The 16,700-nt window shown below is 54.4% G+C and overlaps 1 protein-coding gene across 9 annotated transcripts in view; it reads left to right on the top strand.

Moving 5' to 3' along the window:
* The window catches only part of Prdm16 (PR/SET domain 16), a 316,131-nt gene that overhangs the window by 283,242 nt on the left and 16,189 nt on the right, over nucleotides 1–16,700 (top strand). For 6 of the 9 annotated variants that reach the window (XM_087906796.1, XM_087906788.1, XM_087906789.1 and 3 more), the window contains exons 6-12: nucleotides 869–1,079; nucleotides 2,925–3,072; nucleotides 3,680–3,833; nucleotides 6,661–8,077; nucleotides 10,819–10,906; nucleotides 13,519–13,688; nucleotides 14,179–14,256. In XM_087906796.1, coding sequence (XP_087762922.1) covers nucleotides 869–1,079; nucleotides 2,925–3,072; nucleotides 3,680–3,833; nucleotides 6,661–8,077; nucleotides 10,819–10,906; nucleotides 13,519–13,688; nucleotides 14,179–14,256 — 2,266 coding nt within the window. The remainder of the gene's footprint in view (nucleotides 1–868; nucleotides 1,080–2,924; nucleotides 3,073–3,679; nucleotides 3,834–6,660; nucleotides 8,078–10,818; nucleotides 10,907–13,518; nucleotides 13,689–14,178; nucleotides 14,257–16,700) is intronic. The other 3 variants (XM_087906791.1, XM_087906793.1, XM_087906794.1) reach the window with 1 other exon arrangement.

A 16,700-nucleotide genomic window follows, 5' to 3' on the forward strand; every position in this document is an offset into this window, starting at 1 on the left:
TTCATGAATACCTCCATGCTCATTTATGCGGACATACATAAATACATGTGTATTCAAATGTGAAAATATGCTAACACATCACACATGTAGCTATGAACATAATCATGTACCCATACTTACACATAGGTACACATATGTGCATATGCCCATTCACCAAAGTCTGGGTGCAGACGCATCCACACGTGGCTTTGCAAACATGAGTACTGATAGGATGGGACACTCACACAGACACAGTTGCATTAGCATACGTATCCACATGCAACTTCAGAGCGCACACAGACTGCACATGTTCATGCCCACGTGTGCACATAAGCCCTCTTTGTACAAGATCTGCGAGCAGGTGTTCTCTCTCCGGGCCTGGGTGAAAGCTGAAGGAGTTACAGCAGCAGGAAGGCGGGGCGGGGCGCAGAGACCCCGCCCCAGTTACAGCTCCGGGCTAATTGTTTGGTTTGGCACTGTGCTCGGGATGCTGCCTCATAAACTTAATAATAGCTGCCCCCCCTTTAATTTGTTTGACCTTGACGACAATAATTTATTATATGCGATGGAGTTCTGCCTTCTTTTTTCTCCTAATTCATAAACAAAGCACTTGGCCTGGCTTCCTTCTCCACTCAGAGGCAGGGCCTCCTTGGATCCACAGTGACCGCTAGGGATGCAGGGAGGAGCCTGAAACTGCTCAATGTTTCCACGGTGCCAGATGAGGTCCTCCAGCATGGCCTGGTCTGTCCTGTGACCTCTGCACCCCTGGGCAGCCAGGACAAGGGCTGGAAGGAAGCTGGGTAGGAGCAGCCAGGGTGGCTGGAAGCCCTGGGGCAATGGTCCCCTGCGGATCCAGGGCCCACTCACCTCCCCGCCCTTTGTCTTGCAGAGGACCCCACCTTCCGCTGTGAGGACTGTGATGAGCTCTTCCGGTGCAAGCTGGATCTGAGGCGCCACAAGAAGTATGCCTGCAGCTCTGCGGGGGCCCCACTCTACGAGGGTCTTGGGGAGGACCTCAAACCTGAGGGCCTCGGCGGGGGCAGCGATGGGCAAGCCCACGAGTGCAAGGACTGTGAGCGGATGTTCCCCAACAAATACAGGTGCGCCCCGCCCCGCCTCCCACTCCCTCCAGCTGGCGGTCCCTTGGTCTCCAGCCCACCTCCCTGTCAGTCTTGGACATTAGGGCTAGGAGACCAGGCCTCCTACCTGCTACCTCACTGCACTGGGAACAGAGTGGGTGCACGTGTGCACGTGGCTGGATGGAAGCTGCAGGTATTTTCTCACCGTAAAGGGCCTGGAACCAGCAGAAGGACCTAATGGGCCTGGTCTGTAGGCCACTGGCACCATTGCCCACACACAGCCTGAAAAATAGAGAGAGCACAGACCAGCGTGGTCTTGCCACTCCCTGGCCCCAGTGATACTTTTGCAATAAGGCCCCAAACTGGGAGGTTCAGGGTGCAGCACCCGCTGTAGAAGGGATGTAGAGCAACCTTGCTCTGCAGACATACACGGCCCCTTTCAATGGACCCATGAAAGGATCATACAGGACTCCCATTCATGAGAATGCCCCCCTCAGATGACAGCCACCTACCTGCCAGAGAGGGACTCCAGAGGCATGGGCAAAGAGAGCTTCAAGCCCAGCTGAGTGACAGCCAGACCCAGACAGCTGGAGCAGGCCCAATCTGCCCGGACCAGTGTGAGGACCCAGGCACAGGAGGCCTTGGGTACCTATATAAACCCCTGGGACAAAAGAACATCCTGGGTTCTGGGTAGGGGAAGCGGGGACCTCTGGACCCAGTGCTAGGAGGTGTGGAGGAGTCTGAGAACTTTTCCAGCCTCAGAGGCCCTGCCTTTGAAGAGTTTGCTCAGGAACCTTGCAAAGTCAGAGCAAAACCCCATCAGGCTGCTAACGGGCTCTATGATTACTAGGGCTTTGCCACCAGTCCCATCACGGACTCCCTGGGGACAGCAGACCCTCCACCCTGAGCAGATGACTGAGAAAAAGCGTGTGGGCAAATCCCGCCTGAGCGCCTCGCAGAGAACAGGGCTGAGAGGAGGGTCCGTGTTTTCTTTACATAAACACATAAATCACAATTAACAACAGGGAAAAGATACAATCTCTGGGAGCTAGAGGAGCAGGCGTTTCTGCTCTAAACGGATGGCTGGGCCCCGTAATTAACGGGCCGTGATATATTACTGCTTTGCTCATGAAGATTAACGGTCATCCTGGGGACAGGAGAGGCAGAGTCCCCAGGGAGGAGGGGATTAGGGGTTGCTAGTGCAGCCAAGAGGAGCCGGCCCCCTCAAGCAGCTGTTCTCACCGCAGTGGTACAGCTCATCCATGACCCACTCCACCACTGCCCACCACTCCTTGATTGGTATTTGGTCAGTCAGCAAGGGATGACTTTAAATTTCATGGCCTCCGTCTTACTCTGGGACTTAATGGCAGCGTTGGTACCCTGAACCTTCCTTTAGGTTCAAGCTTAGTTTGTTTGTTTTGTTTTGTTTGTTTTATCCTTCAAGATATGGGCTAGCTGTGTGGTACAGGCTGGCATTGACCTCAAAAGTTTCCTGCCTCAGCCTCCTGGATGCTGGAATTAGAGTTCCAGCATCAGACACAAACTTAGCCCTAATGTTGGGATCATCTGACAAGGATCGCCTAGGCTTCCACCCTGCCCCTGGCTGGCTGGGGAATAGGGCAGCTTTGAGTCAAGGTGGCTCAGGCACTGACTTCTTCCTCTAAGATGAGTAGGCTTTCTGCCCTTATTCCCAGTGATCCCCAAAAGAGGAAGAGTATGGACCTGCTGCCTGCATGCACTCTGGTTCCCCTGCAGCATGATGGGGCCTCCCAGGGGCCACACACAGGAGAGCAAGCCATATGGGGTAGGGGACCTCCTCTTCCAGACAAATGGACCCTAGAGTGATCCCCCATCCTCTGTACACAGCTTGGAGCAACACATGATTGTCCACACGGAGGAGCGTGAGTACAAATGCGACCAGTGTCCCAAGGCCTTCAACTGGAAGTCCAACCTCATCCGCCACCAGATGTCTCACGACAGTGGCAAGCGTTTTGAATGTGAAAACTGCGTCAAGGTACGGGCACCACCCCGTAGAGCACGCCCTCGCCTGTAGGCTCTCCCTCCACCCCGTAGAGCACACACTCGCCTGTAGCTGCCTGTAGGCTCTCCCTGCACCCCACTGTGGAAAACTCCTGAGAGGCTGAGAGATGTGGTGTAGTGCATCAGATGCCCTGAGGTCATTTATGTCCTTGCTCACTACTGAGAAGGGTAGAAAGTCTCAAAGATAATGTCATCAAACAGCCCTGCAAAAAACAGAGCCAAGACCAGAGCTGACTCTTCTCGGGGGCAGCCCTGTGCCCCCTGCTGATGAGCAATGCTGAGGGTGACAGGGGTGAAGCCCCCAGACCCAAGACCACCCAGGCTAGTTCTCTAGAAAACACTTGAGTATTTTTGGAGCCTCAGAGTCAGAGCATTCTGAGGCCAGTGGCAGGGAAATCGAGGCCAGAAAATGTTCTGCATCCCACTAAGGTTCTCTAGTAATCACTGCCACGTGAGACCTATATCAGCCATCTCAGCGCAGGGGCGACAAGGGAGAGCGTCAGGGCCCAGCCTTCAGACCCCTACTTCAGACCCCTAGGTTAATGGTGGCATGCATGCACCAACGGCATCTATTTCCCTAGGTGTTCACGGATCCCAGCAACCTCCAGCGTCACATCCGCTCACAGCACGTTGGTGCCCGGGCTCACGCCTGCCCTGACTGCGGCAAGACCTTTGCCACATCCTCCGGCCTCAAACAGCACAAACACATCCACAGCACGGTGAAGCCATTCATATGTGAGTTGCCCAGCCTGCCCCCGCCAGGCCCCCGCTGAGGACCCCCCTCTACCCAGAAACCTTTATAGCTGGTCCTAGTTGGGTACAAGGCATGTGACACCACGCCATTGCCTTGTTGACTGGCCTCCTCCAAGTTTAACAACACACCCTTCTCCCTTTCCGACATCCCATATCTTCCCACACCTCCAGATTTCCTTGCGGTAGCTGGAGGGGCATAGTAGGCAAAGGTGACTCTAATGATGAAGATTTCTGGAGAAGGGGCCAGTTGCCCTTCCTCCCTGTGTTCCCACCCTAGCAGAGCCCCAGCTGGACCTCTGAGTATGACTGTCCCCGATGACATATTCTGAGTACCATGTCTCCTAGGGAAGGGTCTGAATGTGACCATCCCTAGATGGCGTGTCCTGAGCATGGTGTTTCCTAAGGCTCTCCTTGCATCTGTGACCCTTTCTCCCTTTGTCTTTGGTCTGGCCCATCTCTAAACCCTTGCTTTGGCCAAGGATAGTCAACTAAAAAGAAATGCCCAGAAGTGGACAGGCAGGCCTTGTGAGCGTGCCAATGCAATCGGAATGACACACCTGTGCGAGATAAGTGTGATAAGTGTGACATATCACCATGTGCATCCTACAGACCATGGTGTGTGCTGGAGGGTGGAGGAAGCTTGGGAGGAAAACAGAAACCCAGGGGAGTCTAGTAATGTGGCGCTTCCAAGGAAGGATCTGTTACTTGGAGAAGAATCCCCAGTAACCAGGCACCGGCTACATATAAGCAAACTCTATGTCTGCCTGCCAAGTGAAACCTGGGTGTACAACCAATGTCTAGAAGCCCCCAAATCCTCACCTCACTGAGTACAGAGACCGGGATGGCATCTTTCTTATCAGGGAGCTCAGATGTGTATTTTGGGGGAGGGCAAAGCGAAAGGAGGGAAGAAGAGGGAAAAGTGTCTGGGTCACAGAAACATTCTCAGGATACTTTTCAAAAGGGAATCTTCGAAGGAGTTGTGTGCATGTGTAAGAGTGTACAGTATGGCTAGTAAGTTGGCACTATTACCCCTCCCCGGGTGTGAGTGAGTGTGTGTGTGTACACGTGTATGCATGCATTCATGCCTGTGCTTGTGTGCATCTACACACATGTCCCAGATTCATCAGCTCTGCTTCTCCTACCCAATACAATGTAGCAGTCAGCACTCAACCCATTCTGGAAGCTGCCACCTTCATTGGGTGGCTCTGACTGCCTGGCAGCCATTCTCAATGTCTAGAACCTGCCCTTGCTGGGACTGCCCAGGTGTCTGCAACCCATCTACCACAGAGTCCTCTTCCCCGGTTGTAGTAACAGGTAGGAACCAAGGGTCCCTCTGTCCCAGGAGGTCCCTGAGTGAGAGGAGGCTTGCTTATGATGATGGAAGGAGGTTATATCTAGGTACCACCAGGATCCCTTGGGGACTCAGGAACACAACAAGGGTGCTGCTTGTCTAGTCTGTCTAGGTAACCTGAGCTTGGGATCTGCCTTGTGGTTCCCTGTGGGAGACCAGGAATGAGGTGAGGCTATTTATAGACCATCTAAACATGGTACCTCTCCCAGAACAGTATCCCAAAAAGGGAAGATTTGATTAAATGAAGCAAAGTTTGACTCCTTTCAGCCAGAAAAATGTCCTGCCATGATGACCAGAAAGGCGGGGCAGCTAATATAAATAGATGTTGAGATTAAAATGTGAGATAGTCTCAGAGAAAAGACATCTCAGCTAAAGTGGCAGCTCAGGATTTGTAGAGAGAGAGCAAGAGACAGACTGCAATCACTGTTTCCACCATGCTGCGGAAAGCAGACTGTCCTGTGGGGAGAGTCACAGGGTGTGTGTGTGTGTGCGCATGTGTTTGTACATGTGCATGTGTGTGTGTGCGTGTCCCTGTCAGTGGAAAGAGAGAGAAGATTATAAGGGTTTAAGTGTGTGGAGGGATGTGCAACATACACACAGTGTGTGCACGCGTATGTTGTGCGTGTGTGTGTGCGTGTGTGTGTGTGTGCGTGTCCCTGTCAGTGGGAGGAGAGAGATGATTTTAGGGCTTTGAGTGTGTGGAGGGATGTGTACCATACACACATATACCTACTTTTTGTGGTAGAAAAGGAGAAAGACCGGTGAATGCTCCAGTTCCCAGGCCTCAGGAAGGTAGTTCTGTGGTCTTCTGAGCCTCTAGGCTAGACTGAGGTCCAGCTGGTGTTACCCTGTCCTGTAAGAGACCTGTCAGCTAGAGCAGACCCTGCTGGACCCCCAAACGGGGAGTTCCTGGCTAGGATGCTTTCCAAGTTTGAAAGCATGAGCCCAGCCCTTTAGTCTGAAAGTCACAGACAGAGCCTTCTGAGAACTGCTGGGGCATCCCCTCCTGAGATGCTGGTGGCAGGAACTGGGACAGAGATGGGAACAGAAAGCAAGTGGCATTTTAGACTAGGAAAAGGGGGCTGCTCCCTTGTAGAATCAGCCAACCAAGGTCACCGCCTTGAGACAGGTCATGTGGACGTTCTGAGCTAGCTACCTCCTAGTCCAATGAGACTAGGTGTTGTGTGTCCTTGCTCTACCCTCACCCAACCTGGACCGCAGTCTTCCCAGTGGCTTCCAAAGAGCACAGGGCAGGAATTACTATACTTCAGGGTGAGAATCAGGCATCAATAAAGATGCCATGCTTCTCACCACAGACAGCTAAGACACCATGGTCCCCTGGGCCAGGACCCCAGGGAAAAGGCACGGTGATCTTTGCCACCCTCCAGCCTGCATCTGTACCTGGGAGTCGTGGTGATCTCACACCGCATCTGTATTTGCCTCCTGTGGGTATTTTAGGTGAGGTCTGCCACAAGTCCTACACGCAGTTCTCCAACCTGTGCCGGCACAAGCGGATGCATGCCGACTGCCGAACTCAGATCAAGTGCAAGGACTGTGGGCAAATGTTCAGCACTACCTCCTCCCTCAACAAGCACCGGCGCTTCTGTGAGGGCAAGAACCATTACACGCCGGGCGGCATCTTCACCCCAGGCCTGCCCTTGACCCCCAGCCCCATGATGGACAAGACGAAACCCTCCCCCACCCTCAACCATGGGGGTCTAGGCTTCAGTGAGTACTTCCCCTCCAGACCTCACCCTGGGAGCCTACCCTTCTCAGCTGCCCCTCCGGCCTTCCCCACCCTCACGCCAGGGTTCCCAGGCATCTTTCCTCCATCCTTGTATCCACGACCGCCTCTGCTACCTCCCACGCCACTGCTCAAGAGCCCCCTGAACCATGCGCAGGACGCCAAGCTCCCCAGCCCGCTGGGAAACCCAGCCCTGCCCCTTGTCTCTGCGGTCAGCAACAGCAGCCAGGGTGCCACAGCGGCCACGGGGCCAGAGGAGAAATTCGACGGCCGGTTGGAAGATGCGTATGTCGAGAAGGTCAAAGCCAGGAGCCCTGACATGTCGGATGGCAGCGACTTTGAGGACATCAACACCACGACGGGGACAGACCTGGACACCACCACAGGCACAGGCTCAGACCTGGACAGTGACGTGGACAGTGACCGAGACAAGGGCAAGGACAAGGCCAAGTCATCTGAAAGCAAACCTGAGTTTGGGGGTGGATCAGTGCCCCCTGGGGCCATGAACAGTGTGGCCGAGGTGCCGGCCTTCTACTCCCAACACTCCTTCTTCCCGCCACCCGAGGAGCAACTGCTGACGGCCTCGGGAGCCGCCGGCGACTCCATCAAAGCCATTGCGTCCATTGCTGAGAAGTACTTCGGGCCTGGCTTCATGAGCATGCAGGAGAAGAAACTGGGCTCCCTACCCTACCACTCTGTGTTCCCCTTCCAGTTTCTGCCCAACTTCCCCCACTCCCTCTATCCCTTCACGGACCGAGCCCTCGCCCATAACTTGCTGGTCAAGGCTGAGCCAAAGTCACCCAGGGATGCCCTCAAGGTGGGTGGCCCCAGCGCAGAGTGCCCCTTCGACCTCACCACCAAACCAAAAGAGGCCAAGCCTGCCCTGCTCACACCTAAGGTCCCCCTGGTCCCCTCATCTGGTGAGGAGCAGCCTCTAGACTTGAGCATCGGCAGCAGGGCCCGGGCAAGCCAGAACGGAGGCAGCCGTGAACCGCGGAAGAACCATGTCTACGGTGAACGGAAGCCAGGGGTTGGCGAGGGGCTGGCTAAGGTCTGCCCAGCACAGCTGCCCCAGCAGCCATCCCTGCACTATGCCAAGCCCTCGCCCTTCTTCATGGATCCCATCTACAGGTATTAACATGGCCTGCCCTCACTCTCTCTCCCCAGGGGTCCACATCCATGGAGTCAGGCGGGGACTCTGTTTATCACTGTTTTTCTCTCAGCCTCCTAACTCGTGCATTCGTTGGCATCAGGGAGGTGCCTTAGTCCATGAGTGCCCCATGCTCCCTCAGGGGTAGACATCTAATCTACCTCGAGCCTCTCTGTTAGACCCATCCCCCATCAGCTGTCTTTCCAGGAACTAATCTCCACTTCCCGCGAGGGTCAGTGCACCCTCCTCTACCTCTGAGACCTTGCTCCGTCTCTCTGCAGCTCCGCTCTCCTGAGACTGCCCTGTGGCCCCACACTGCCCTAGAGCCATATTAGGGGGCCTCTGGTGGCCCAGAGCAAACCAAGGAGGTTGCTGGTCCTGGTAGGGCAGAATTCTTGCCTGTCTGGTTCCAATGAAGGGCAAGTTTGGATCCACTCCCTGACTTATGAAAAAGGCATTGAGCCACCCAAAGAAGCAGGTGGGCTTGCAGAACAGGGCCAGGCCCCATGTTTGGATCCCTAGCCCTGCCAGCATATGTCACCGACTTTGCCAGTTGAGGGAGTCACAGAGAGTAAGAAGTGGGTGATTCTAGGAAGAGGGTCATGCATTTGGCACTGACCCTGCTTTGTCAGGCATGTCTGTGCACATGTGTGAGCATGCATCCAGAGATATTCGGGGAACAGGCCTATGTGCCTATTGTCTCCTCGGGCTGGCCATGGCATGAGGACTGGGGATGGGCCCACAGCTCTAAGAGAGGCAAGCAGGTGATAAAGCTATGGGGAAATCCCAAGGGAAGCACACTGGACAGCTGCTACCCTGGGGGCATGGCCACCGAGGTCCACAGGTAGCTATTTACCAGGCCCCGGGCTGCACCTTCCCCGCCCGGCCATGCTTCTGTTTTCTGGCAGATCCTGGCTTCATAATCCCAGGAAACAAGAAAGATATCCATCAGGTGTTTCTTAGAAAATGTGCCTCCCACAGCTCGCATGAGGAAGTGCTGAGGCTCCAGAGAGGAAAGAGAGGAGGAAGTACTAGTCAGAACTTTACTAAGGCAGGAAGCAAGAGGCACCAACTGCCCCATGGGCTCATGCAGAACATAGCAGGTACTTAGAGACAGAGGCTCTGGCTAAACCCCATGGCTGGGGGAACTTTGTGTGAACCCCCTCCCGGCCTTTCCTGCTGCCCCTGCCCACCCCACCTACCAAACTGATTAGAGCCTCATATATTTTCTGTAAGCTGTAAGAAGTCCATGGTCAGTCTGAGAGGAGAGAATCATGGGAACTGACCACAGGAGCCCAGAGTCTCCCTTTATATCCTCATGTGGTCTCTTCTCGTAACGTCAGGAAGCTAGGCTGAGTGCTGGTCCTTCGGACCTAAGGTTGTGGCCACCGGCGGGACAGGACAAGCCTCTGCAGACGGATGAGCTCGGGGGAAGCAACAGCAGTGTTTTTCCACTGTGCAGGTCCTCTGCAAAACGGGTCCCGAGTGGGGGACAAACATGTGTTTTCAGAATCCCCACTAGGTGAAGGCACAAGAGACTGCTAGGCTCATCATCAAGGCCCTCCGCCTGCCGCTTGGGTCCCTTTCTCTGCCAGCGTCACCATCCCTAGATGGCTGAAAGGCTGAGTGCCTGTCGTGAGAGACCCCTCCCTGCAGCAGGCAGGCCTTAGACAACTCTTGCCAAGTGTCTTGGTATTTATTTCTACCCCTTCCCAAAGCCCTTCTTTGAACCAGCCTAGTTCTTGATTTCCTCACTGTCTCCTCTGGGGACCTAGAGCTGCAGAGCCTTTCTCCCTTACTGCCGTTCCCTGGAAGGCAAGGAAGTGAAGGCTCCAGCTGGTAGAAGGGGCAAAGTGAGGCCAGGTCAGGCCTCAGGTGGGATGCAAGTGAGCAACTTAGGAACAGCTCGTGCTGGTGTCTTTGCGGGGAAGGAGGGTCTGCGGGTTTGAACAAAACACCTCAGGGATTTCTACACCACCAATGCCTGAGATAGGGGTGCAGCTTTTGCTGGGGATTGCGGGGACAAAAGAAAGGACCTGGCCATCATGTGCCCCAAACCATGGAGATTTAATGTTTAACAAGCTGTCACTGACGCTTGAGGAAGATTCTAGAATGGCAATCTTCAGCACCCTTTGAGGGTTTTCAGGTACAGTCTGCCTGGCTGCTGTAGGGAGTCTCTGGTAACTTCTCCAGGACAGGAATCTGCCCTTCACAATTCTCAGGACAAAGAGGTGAAGGACACTGTGCCAGTGACCAGCAGGGACAGACTAGTTGAGGGGTCGGCAGCAAGCCCCTAGAGTAATGCGGAGTAACTTGTGGGTGTGCTGGAGACCCCGAGGGCAGCCCCACCACACAGGTATGACCAGTCAGTGGACGGGAGGCTGGTGCACATGGAACCTTCAGAGAACTCTATACTGCAGCACACAACGTTCTGTGAACACTCTGAGAGGATTCAGGGGAGCTCAGAGAAGATGGGGAGAGTGTGAAGGAACCAGTGAGTGGGTGGACCTAGGACAACTGGGGTGCTGGGGGACTCTGGGCAGTGGGCAGCTGCACCTTGTCCCCACTGCCCTCAAGGCCCACTGGAATTCATGTAGGGGTTATCTGGGCTGCCCTGTGGCCACCTCCACGGCAACCTCATGATCAGCGCGGCACAGGCACGTTATGGAGGACCAAGTGGCTTGGCGGGGTGGGGTATGTAACCCTCTGTGTTGCTGTCCAGCAGGGTAGAAAAGCGGAAGGTGACAGACCCTGTGGGCGTCCTGAAAGAGAAGTACCTGCGGCCGTCCCCACTACTGTTCCACCCCCAGGTAACAACCACAGTGGGCATCCGAGATGGGTGTCCTTAGACCCCACAAGAACAAGCTCTGGGCCTCAGGTTTCTGGTTCCCAGGAAGCAGAGGGGACTTTTTGCAGATCCTGTGGATCTCTGTGGAGCTGGAGAACATAGGGGAGGGGCAGTTCTCAGAGAGAAGCCCTCGGGGTTTGTCTAGGGGCCTCTTGCCCATGCTTGGAGCCCCATGCTTGCGAGAGCCCCAAGCCCTAGGAATACACCTGATTCAGGATGCCAAGAGGACCACAGTGCCAGACATAAGGAAACCCTGGGGCTGGTGTTCCTGGGCTGGGTGATACGTTAGCTTGCTTCAGTGGAAGGACCAGATAAAGGACAGTCGATGTGGAAAGAGGCAGGGACAAGACTGAGCAGAAAGGAGAGGAGCAGAGGGAACACAGAGGAAGCCAGACATTCGCAAGCAGCCCCATGGAAGCTTGGAACGCCCCGCATTCAGGAAGTGGAGTATAGACCCCTCCAGCCTGCGAATGTCCCTGCCTGTGCCCCCGGGCCACATGCTCCCCCACCTCCCAAGGGCACAGTCCAAGGGAAAGTCCTCTAAGTGTCCTGTCCTGTCGGCATCACAAGAGGTCTGTGGGCCGCAGGACTTAGCCCTTATGCCTCCCTTGCCACCAGCGAATCTTAACCCTGCTTAGAGCATTGTTCTTCCCCGAGCTTCCCGCCTTGGGTAAGCCCCAGTCTGTGAAACCTGCACCCTGGCTGAGTTCACAGCTAAACTTAGAGCTCCCATTGTTCCATCGGGCCTCAGAGTTTGGTTAATAGCTTCCCCCAATTTTCCCAGGGCCGACTGGAAAAAGTCGACAAGCCAGCCAGGCGCGTCCGGTGTTTGTGTTTGTGCTCGGAGCTCACGGGAATGTCTGATGGGGCAGAGCAGGCCAGGCAAGCAGGACCCACCCGACTTGAGGAAGAGAGGCCTGCGGGGGGCCGGCTGCCCATTGTCCCTTCTGCCCACTGCTCCCAAGGGCCTACCTTCTCTGCCTGCCCTTGTGGCCTAGAGCCAGGAGGAAGAGGCAGAAAAGAGATGACTTATGGTCACCAGTTAAATGATCTGATAGGCTGTCTGTCACTTAGACAGAAAGAACCTGGTAACCGTGGAAAGAAGGCTTCCACGCAACAGACATGACGACTGTCCAGGGACCTTAAATAACCTGTCCCTTCCAGTGCCCAGCCCCGTCATCCCCAAGCCCTTCTGGACCTGAGACTTGACATGCGGATGTGAAGCTGTTAGGGTGCTGGCAAAGTGGGCATGCCCCAAAGCAGCTCCTTGCCAAGCCTGGGGACCCTGGGGAATCTCTACGTTCATAGACGTCATCAAGACCTCTGGGGAGGTAGACAGCCATGGCTGTGCCGAGGACCTCGGTGTCACCCTGAGGATCCATCTTTCAGGCTTTGGGAAAGACTCTTGAGGGCCTGGGGCGGTGACCTAGACAGCAAGGCGGTTTCCGTCTGCCCACCAATGAGCATGAGCTGCAAAGATTGAGTGTGGCATTGAGGGTCGTGCGTTGGTCCCATCTCAACAGGCCAAAGCCCGAAATCTCTGTAGCCTATGCAGAGCTGTCCAATGACTACTCACCATTGTAGCTGGGCATGGTGTCCACTCAACTGCTTTCTATGGGTTTCTGTTACAGCCCTGCTGCTGTTTCCCCAGATGCCAAATGCCTCTGCATTATGAGGCTTCCAAGTAGCAGTTGTACAAAGCCCTCCATTCCCTGTTGGCAGTGCCCAGCAAACAGAGCCCACGAGGATGCTTTTGGGCAGTCCAACAAGGTGCCGAAGGGCTGAGTGACTGGAGCCATGCAAAAGGATCACAGCCCTGTGGCATGGTGCCTTTGCTCACTCACGGGCAGCTGGGTCCCAGATTCTGACATCACTGGACACTAGCACATCACAGGGGCCTAGCACTCAGCAGAGGCAGCTTTCATGAGTGAGGAACCTGGTGAGGAGGTCACACCTTCTCTCCTTGTTCACCCATGCTCCATTGGTGAGGGCTCTGGGGTTCTCATCCAGGCCTAGTCTCTCCCAGAATTCCCAGAACTTGGAGAGACTGCACCTTTTCCCTCTGTGCCCCCATCCGTACCTGCCCACCCTGTCTTCTTTTGTGTACCCTCACCAGCCCTGTTTCTGTGGTCTGCAAGGAGAAACTGGCCTCTGGGATAGATGTTTAGCAGAGGCATATAGACCAGGACACCTATTACACCTCGTGATGGCTCCCATGAAATTGTTCCATGAGTTCCTTTAACTCCTCTATTCGATTGGCTCCTGCCTTGTTCTCACATGGTTTCCATGGGACGAATAGGAGGGGCGCAGCCTTGCGACCAGTGCCCCCAACACCGAAGCCTTAAGTCTCAGTGGAGCTTGCATAGGCTGGAGTTTCAAATTCTGCCTGCCAGGTTGAAAGGACTGTAGCTCCAGTTCTAAAAAGGACGAGAACAGAGTAAGCTGTGGCCCTGCCTCCAGTGACCGTCTGAGGGTGATTGATATGATTAGACATAGGGACCCCAGGTGTCCACTCTCTGAAGACCAATGACAGCTAGGCTGAGTCCGTGATCTCTGCCTTCTCCATGCCTGCAGATGTCAGCCATAGAAACCATGACAGAGAAGCTGGAGAGCTTTGCAGCCATGAAGGCGGACTCAGGCAGCTCCCTGCAGCCCCTGCCTCACCACCCCTTCAACTTCCGGTCCCCACCCCCGACGCTCTCGGATCCCATCCTCAGGAAGGGCAAGGAGAGATACACGTGCAGGTGAGGCTCAGTATGCCCCTTTTGGTCACAGGGAAACTCGGTGAGTGTATTGGCCCACTGTCTGCTCCATGCCACCTGCTACACATGAGTAACATGGGTAGGGCTTAGAAGCTGTGCCGTATCATCTGAGCCCATCGTGCAATTTAGCCTCACCTGGCTGAGCTCAGAGGCCAGAGGAGCATGGCCATTCAGCATTCGCCAGAGCACTAGGAAGCATGGTGAGCCCAGGGCTGCAGTTTCTGCCGTTGGTCATGGTGTTGGAAAGACATGCTCCCAAGGCTCCCTTGCTGATCCCAGTCGCTATGGCCCCCAGTCTGAAGAAATGACGCCCGTCCCTCTGCTCTGTACTTTGTTGAGATGTCTGGACTAATGACATGACAGTTCCTACCACCAGCTATGAGGCCTCTGAGCTGGACTCAGAGGAGAAATCTGGAAACGCGCAGTGTGGACCACCCTAATGGCTCTCCCACCACTCTTCCCTCTGCCTCAGGTACTGTGGCAAGATCTTCCCCAGATCTGCGAATCTCACAAGACATCTGAGGACACATACTGGGGAGCAGCCATACAGGTAGGAACCACCTAGTGTTAGTATGGGGAGTCCCTATTTGCTTCCATACATCCTTAGTTCCCTGCCTCCGAGCAAACACCTACATTCAGATACACCCACAGGGCTGTGGTCACCAGTGGGTCAGTGGGACAGAAACCACAGTGCTCAGTGTGTCTGCCTCAATCTCCCGGTCCACCACCCTCTAACTCTCTGGAATAGTATAATGAGGCAGGGAGTGCCCAGGAAATTTCTAGAAGGCTCCTTCCATGCTCCCAAAAGAAGATGTAAAAGAACCTTTCTCCTCCTGTAGCTAGAGTGTCAACCAGGGCAGACAATCAAACTCAGAGAGAGATGTGACTTGTAGCTGGATTCTCCACAGGTCCCTGGGGGACCCTTAGGCAGCCAGTCCCATCCAATCCTGTCCTTGACATAACGACCGTAGCCACCTCCTCCCCAAGTATGATCTCTTAACAAAAATGGGGTGCCCTTGGTTCCCTGCAGCAGCCCTGAGTGGGAAGCCACACATGTGTTGCTGAAGTAGAGAGTGGACCACTCTGTATCTCAGGAATCTGAGAGTCTCTGAGTAACAGAGCCGCCTCCCAGTGGATCTTACTATCCCTGCATCAAAGCTGAGGGGTGTCAGCTTAGAGATGTCCTGAGGTTCTCCAAGGGGTGGAACTGAGGGCAACTTTTGCCTGCTCTTCCAGCCCCAGGTGCCTGTCATTTGTGTCCTTGAGCCTTTGTTTTTGCACCAAGAAGGGCTGAGGATGCCGCCGTTCCTTGCCCCGTGCTCCCAGTCAGGGAGTGGGCTTTTTAAACAGAACTCAGGCAATTGTCACCCTGAGACAAACAGGGAAATGGCCACTTCTCTGCCAGGACCAGTTTAGCAACACGTTCTGGGGTGTGTCTAGCCAGCTGAGGCTTTGGGAAAGAAAGAGTCTAGCTTGGTTTAAGACCGATGGCATTAGATTCCTGTGCTGTGCCCATGCGGTGCTTGTCACCAGGGAGTAGCTGTGGGGACTCGGTCTGTGTGCCCTTCCCCGCGGCAGGCATCCCACGTGGGCGTGCATGTGTTCTGATCCCCAAACCCTACTCAGGTTTACAGAGCATCCCTGGTGGCCACAGGCCCACATCTGTGCTAACGGAGTGTACGACAGCTCTTTCTAGCTCTGCGTCCCGTGCCTCCCAGCCCTCCCCGACACATTCCCCCCACCCCCACCCCCCCACTGTCTGCTCTCTGAAAATAGTGACTTACAACTTAACAAAGGCGAGCAACAGAAAGATTTATTTGGTCTGGTCCTCGCCCAGAAAACGAGCCCCGTGTTTTTTCTGTAATGAGAGCCGACTCCTGGACAGTGTGTCGTGCTAAGAGCCCCTAGAGGGTAGGGGCCGTGTTTATAGAAGAATTTAATTATCATTGATTTCTTTTGCTCTCTCCAATCTGAGCGGTTCGACTTTGGTAACAATAATTGCTTTGCAAGTTTGTGTTGCAAATCCTGACTTTATCTGGCTCGAGGCAGGCCTTCGCCGAGGGGTTTAAAGCGTGCAGCTTGTCTCTTCATACGACCGGGGACCTTGGTCTTGCTCTGATAACTGGAGAGAGTTTTAACTTGTGGCTGGAGGGAGCATAGCCCATCCTAGAAGTCCACTGCACAAGGCAAAGGCCTGGCAAGGGCGCTTGACCCACGTGTGACGCTCACTTCACTGTCAGCACATGTGTGCATGGTCACTGTGTGTTCACATGTGGGTGTATTCACCCTCCAGAGTCTGAGACCTTCCAGAGAAGGATGAAGAAGGTCGCCTTGGGTGATGAGGAAGCCCTCGGAAATACGTCTGTGTGCCCTGACACGCCTCTGCTTTCCCCAGGGCCGCTTTCCCGCACACTCCAGCCAGGAAGCAGTCCTTAGCATGCAGCTTCTCCTGGCTTTGAAATCTTTGCCTGAAACTGGAGAACACATAATTAATGACACTCTCACATTTTAAAATTCCAGCATGTAGACTTTACAGAACCTGGGTTGCAGAGGTGGAAAGATCTGATCTACCGGGGTGGGGGAGGGACAGAGGAGAGATGCTCTTGCAAGCATGAGAACGGCACCCACATAGAAGCTGAGCATGGCAGTGTGTCCCTTAGCCTCACTGCTACCTGGGCAGAGACAGGACGCTCCCATTCTAGTGAGGTCCAGGTTCAATGAGAGACCCTCAAGAAATACAGTAAAAAAAAAAAAAAATAGAAGACACCCTGTGTCAACCTATGGCCTCCACACAAGTGTGCACTCACATGCATATATATATATATATATGCACACACACATGAACATGTATACACATATGCACCCACACATGTATAACTTTTTAATTAAAATCTTTAAAATGGAAAAGTTGAGCTGAGGAATAAAGGGCTGTACCTCAGGACACTTCCTTCCAACCTTGATGTAGAGGCTCCTCTGGCTGCCAGGCATAGCCTG

Source organism: Myodes glareolus, chromosome 6 (genome assembly GCF_982192425.1).
Source record: "Myodes glareolus chromosome 6, mMyoGla1.1, whole genome shotgun sequence".
NCBI lineage: Eukaryota > Metazoa > Chordata > Mammalia > Rodentia > Cricetidae > Myodes > Myodes glareolus.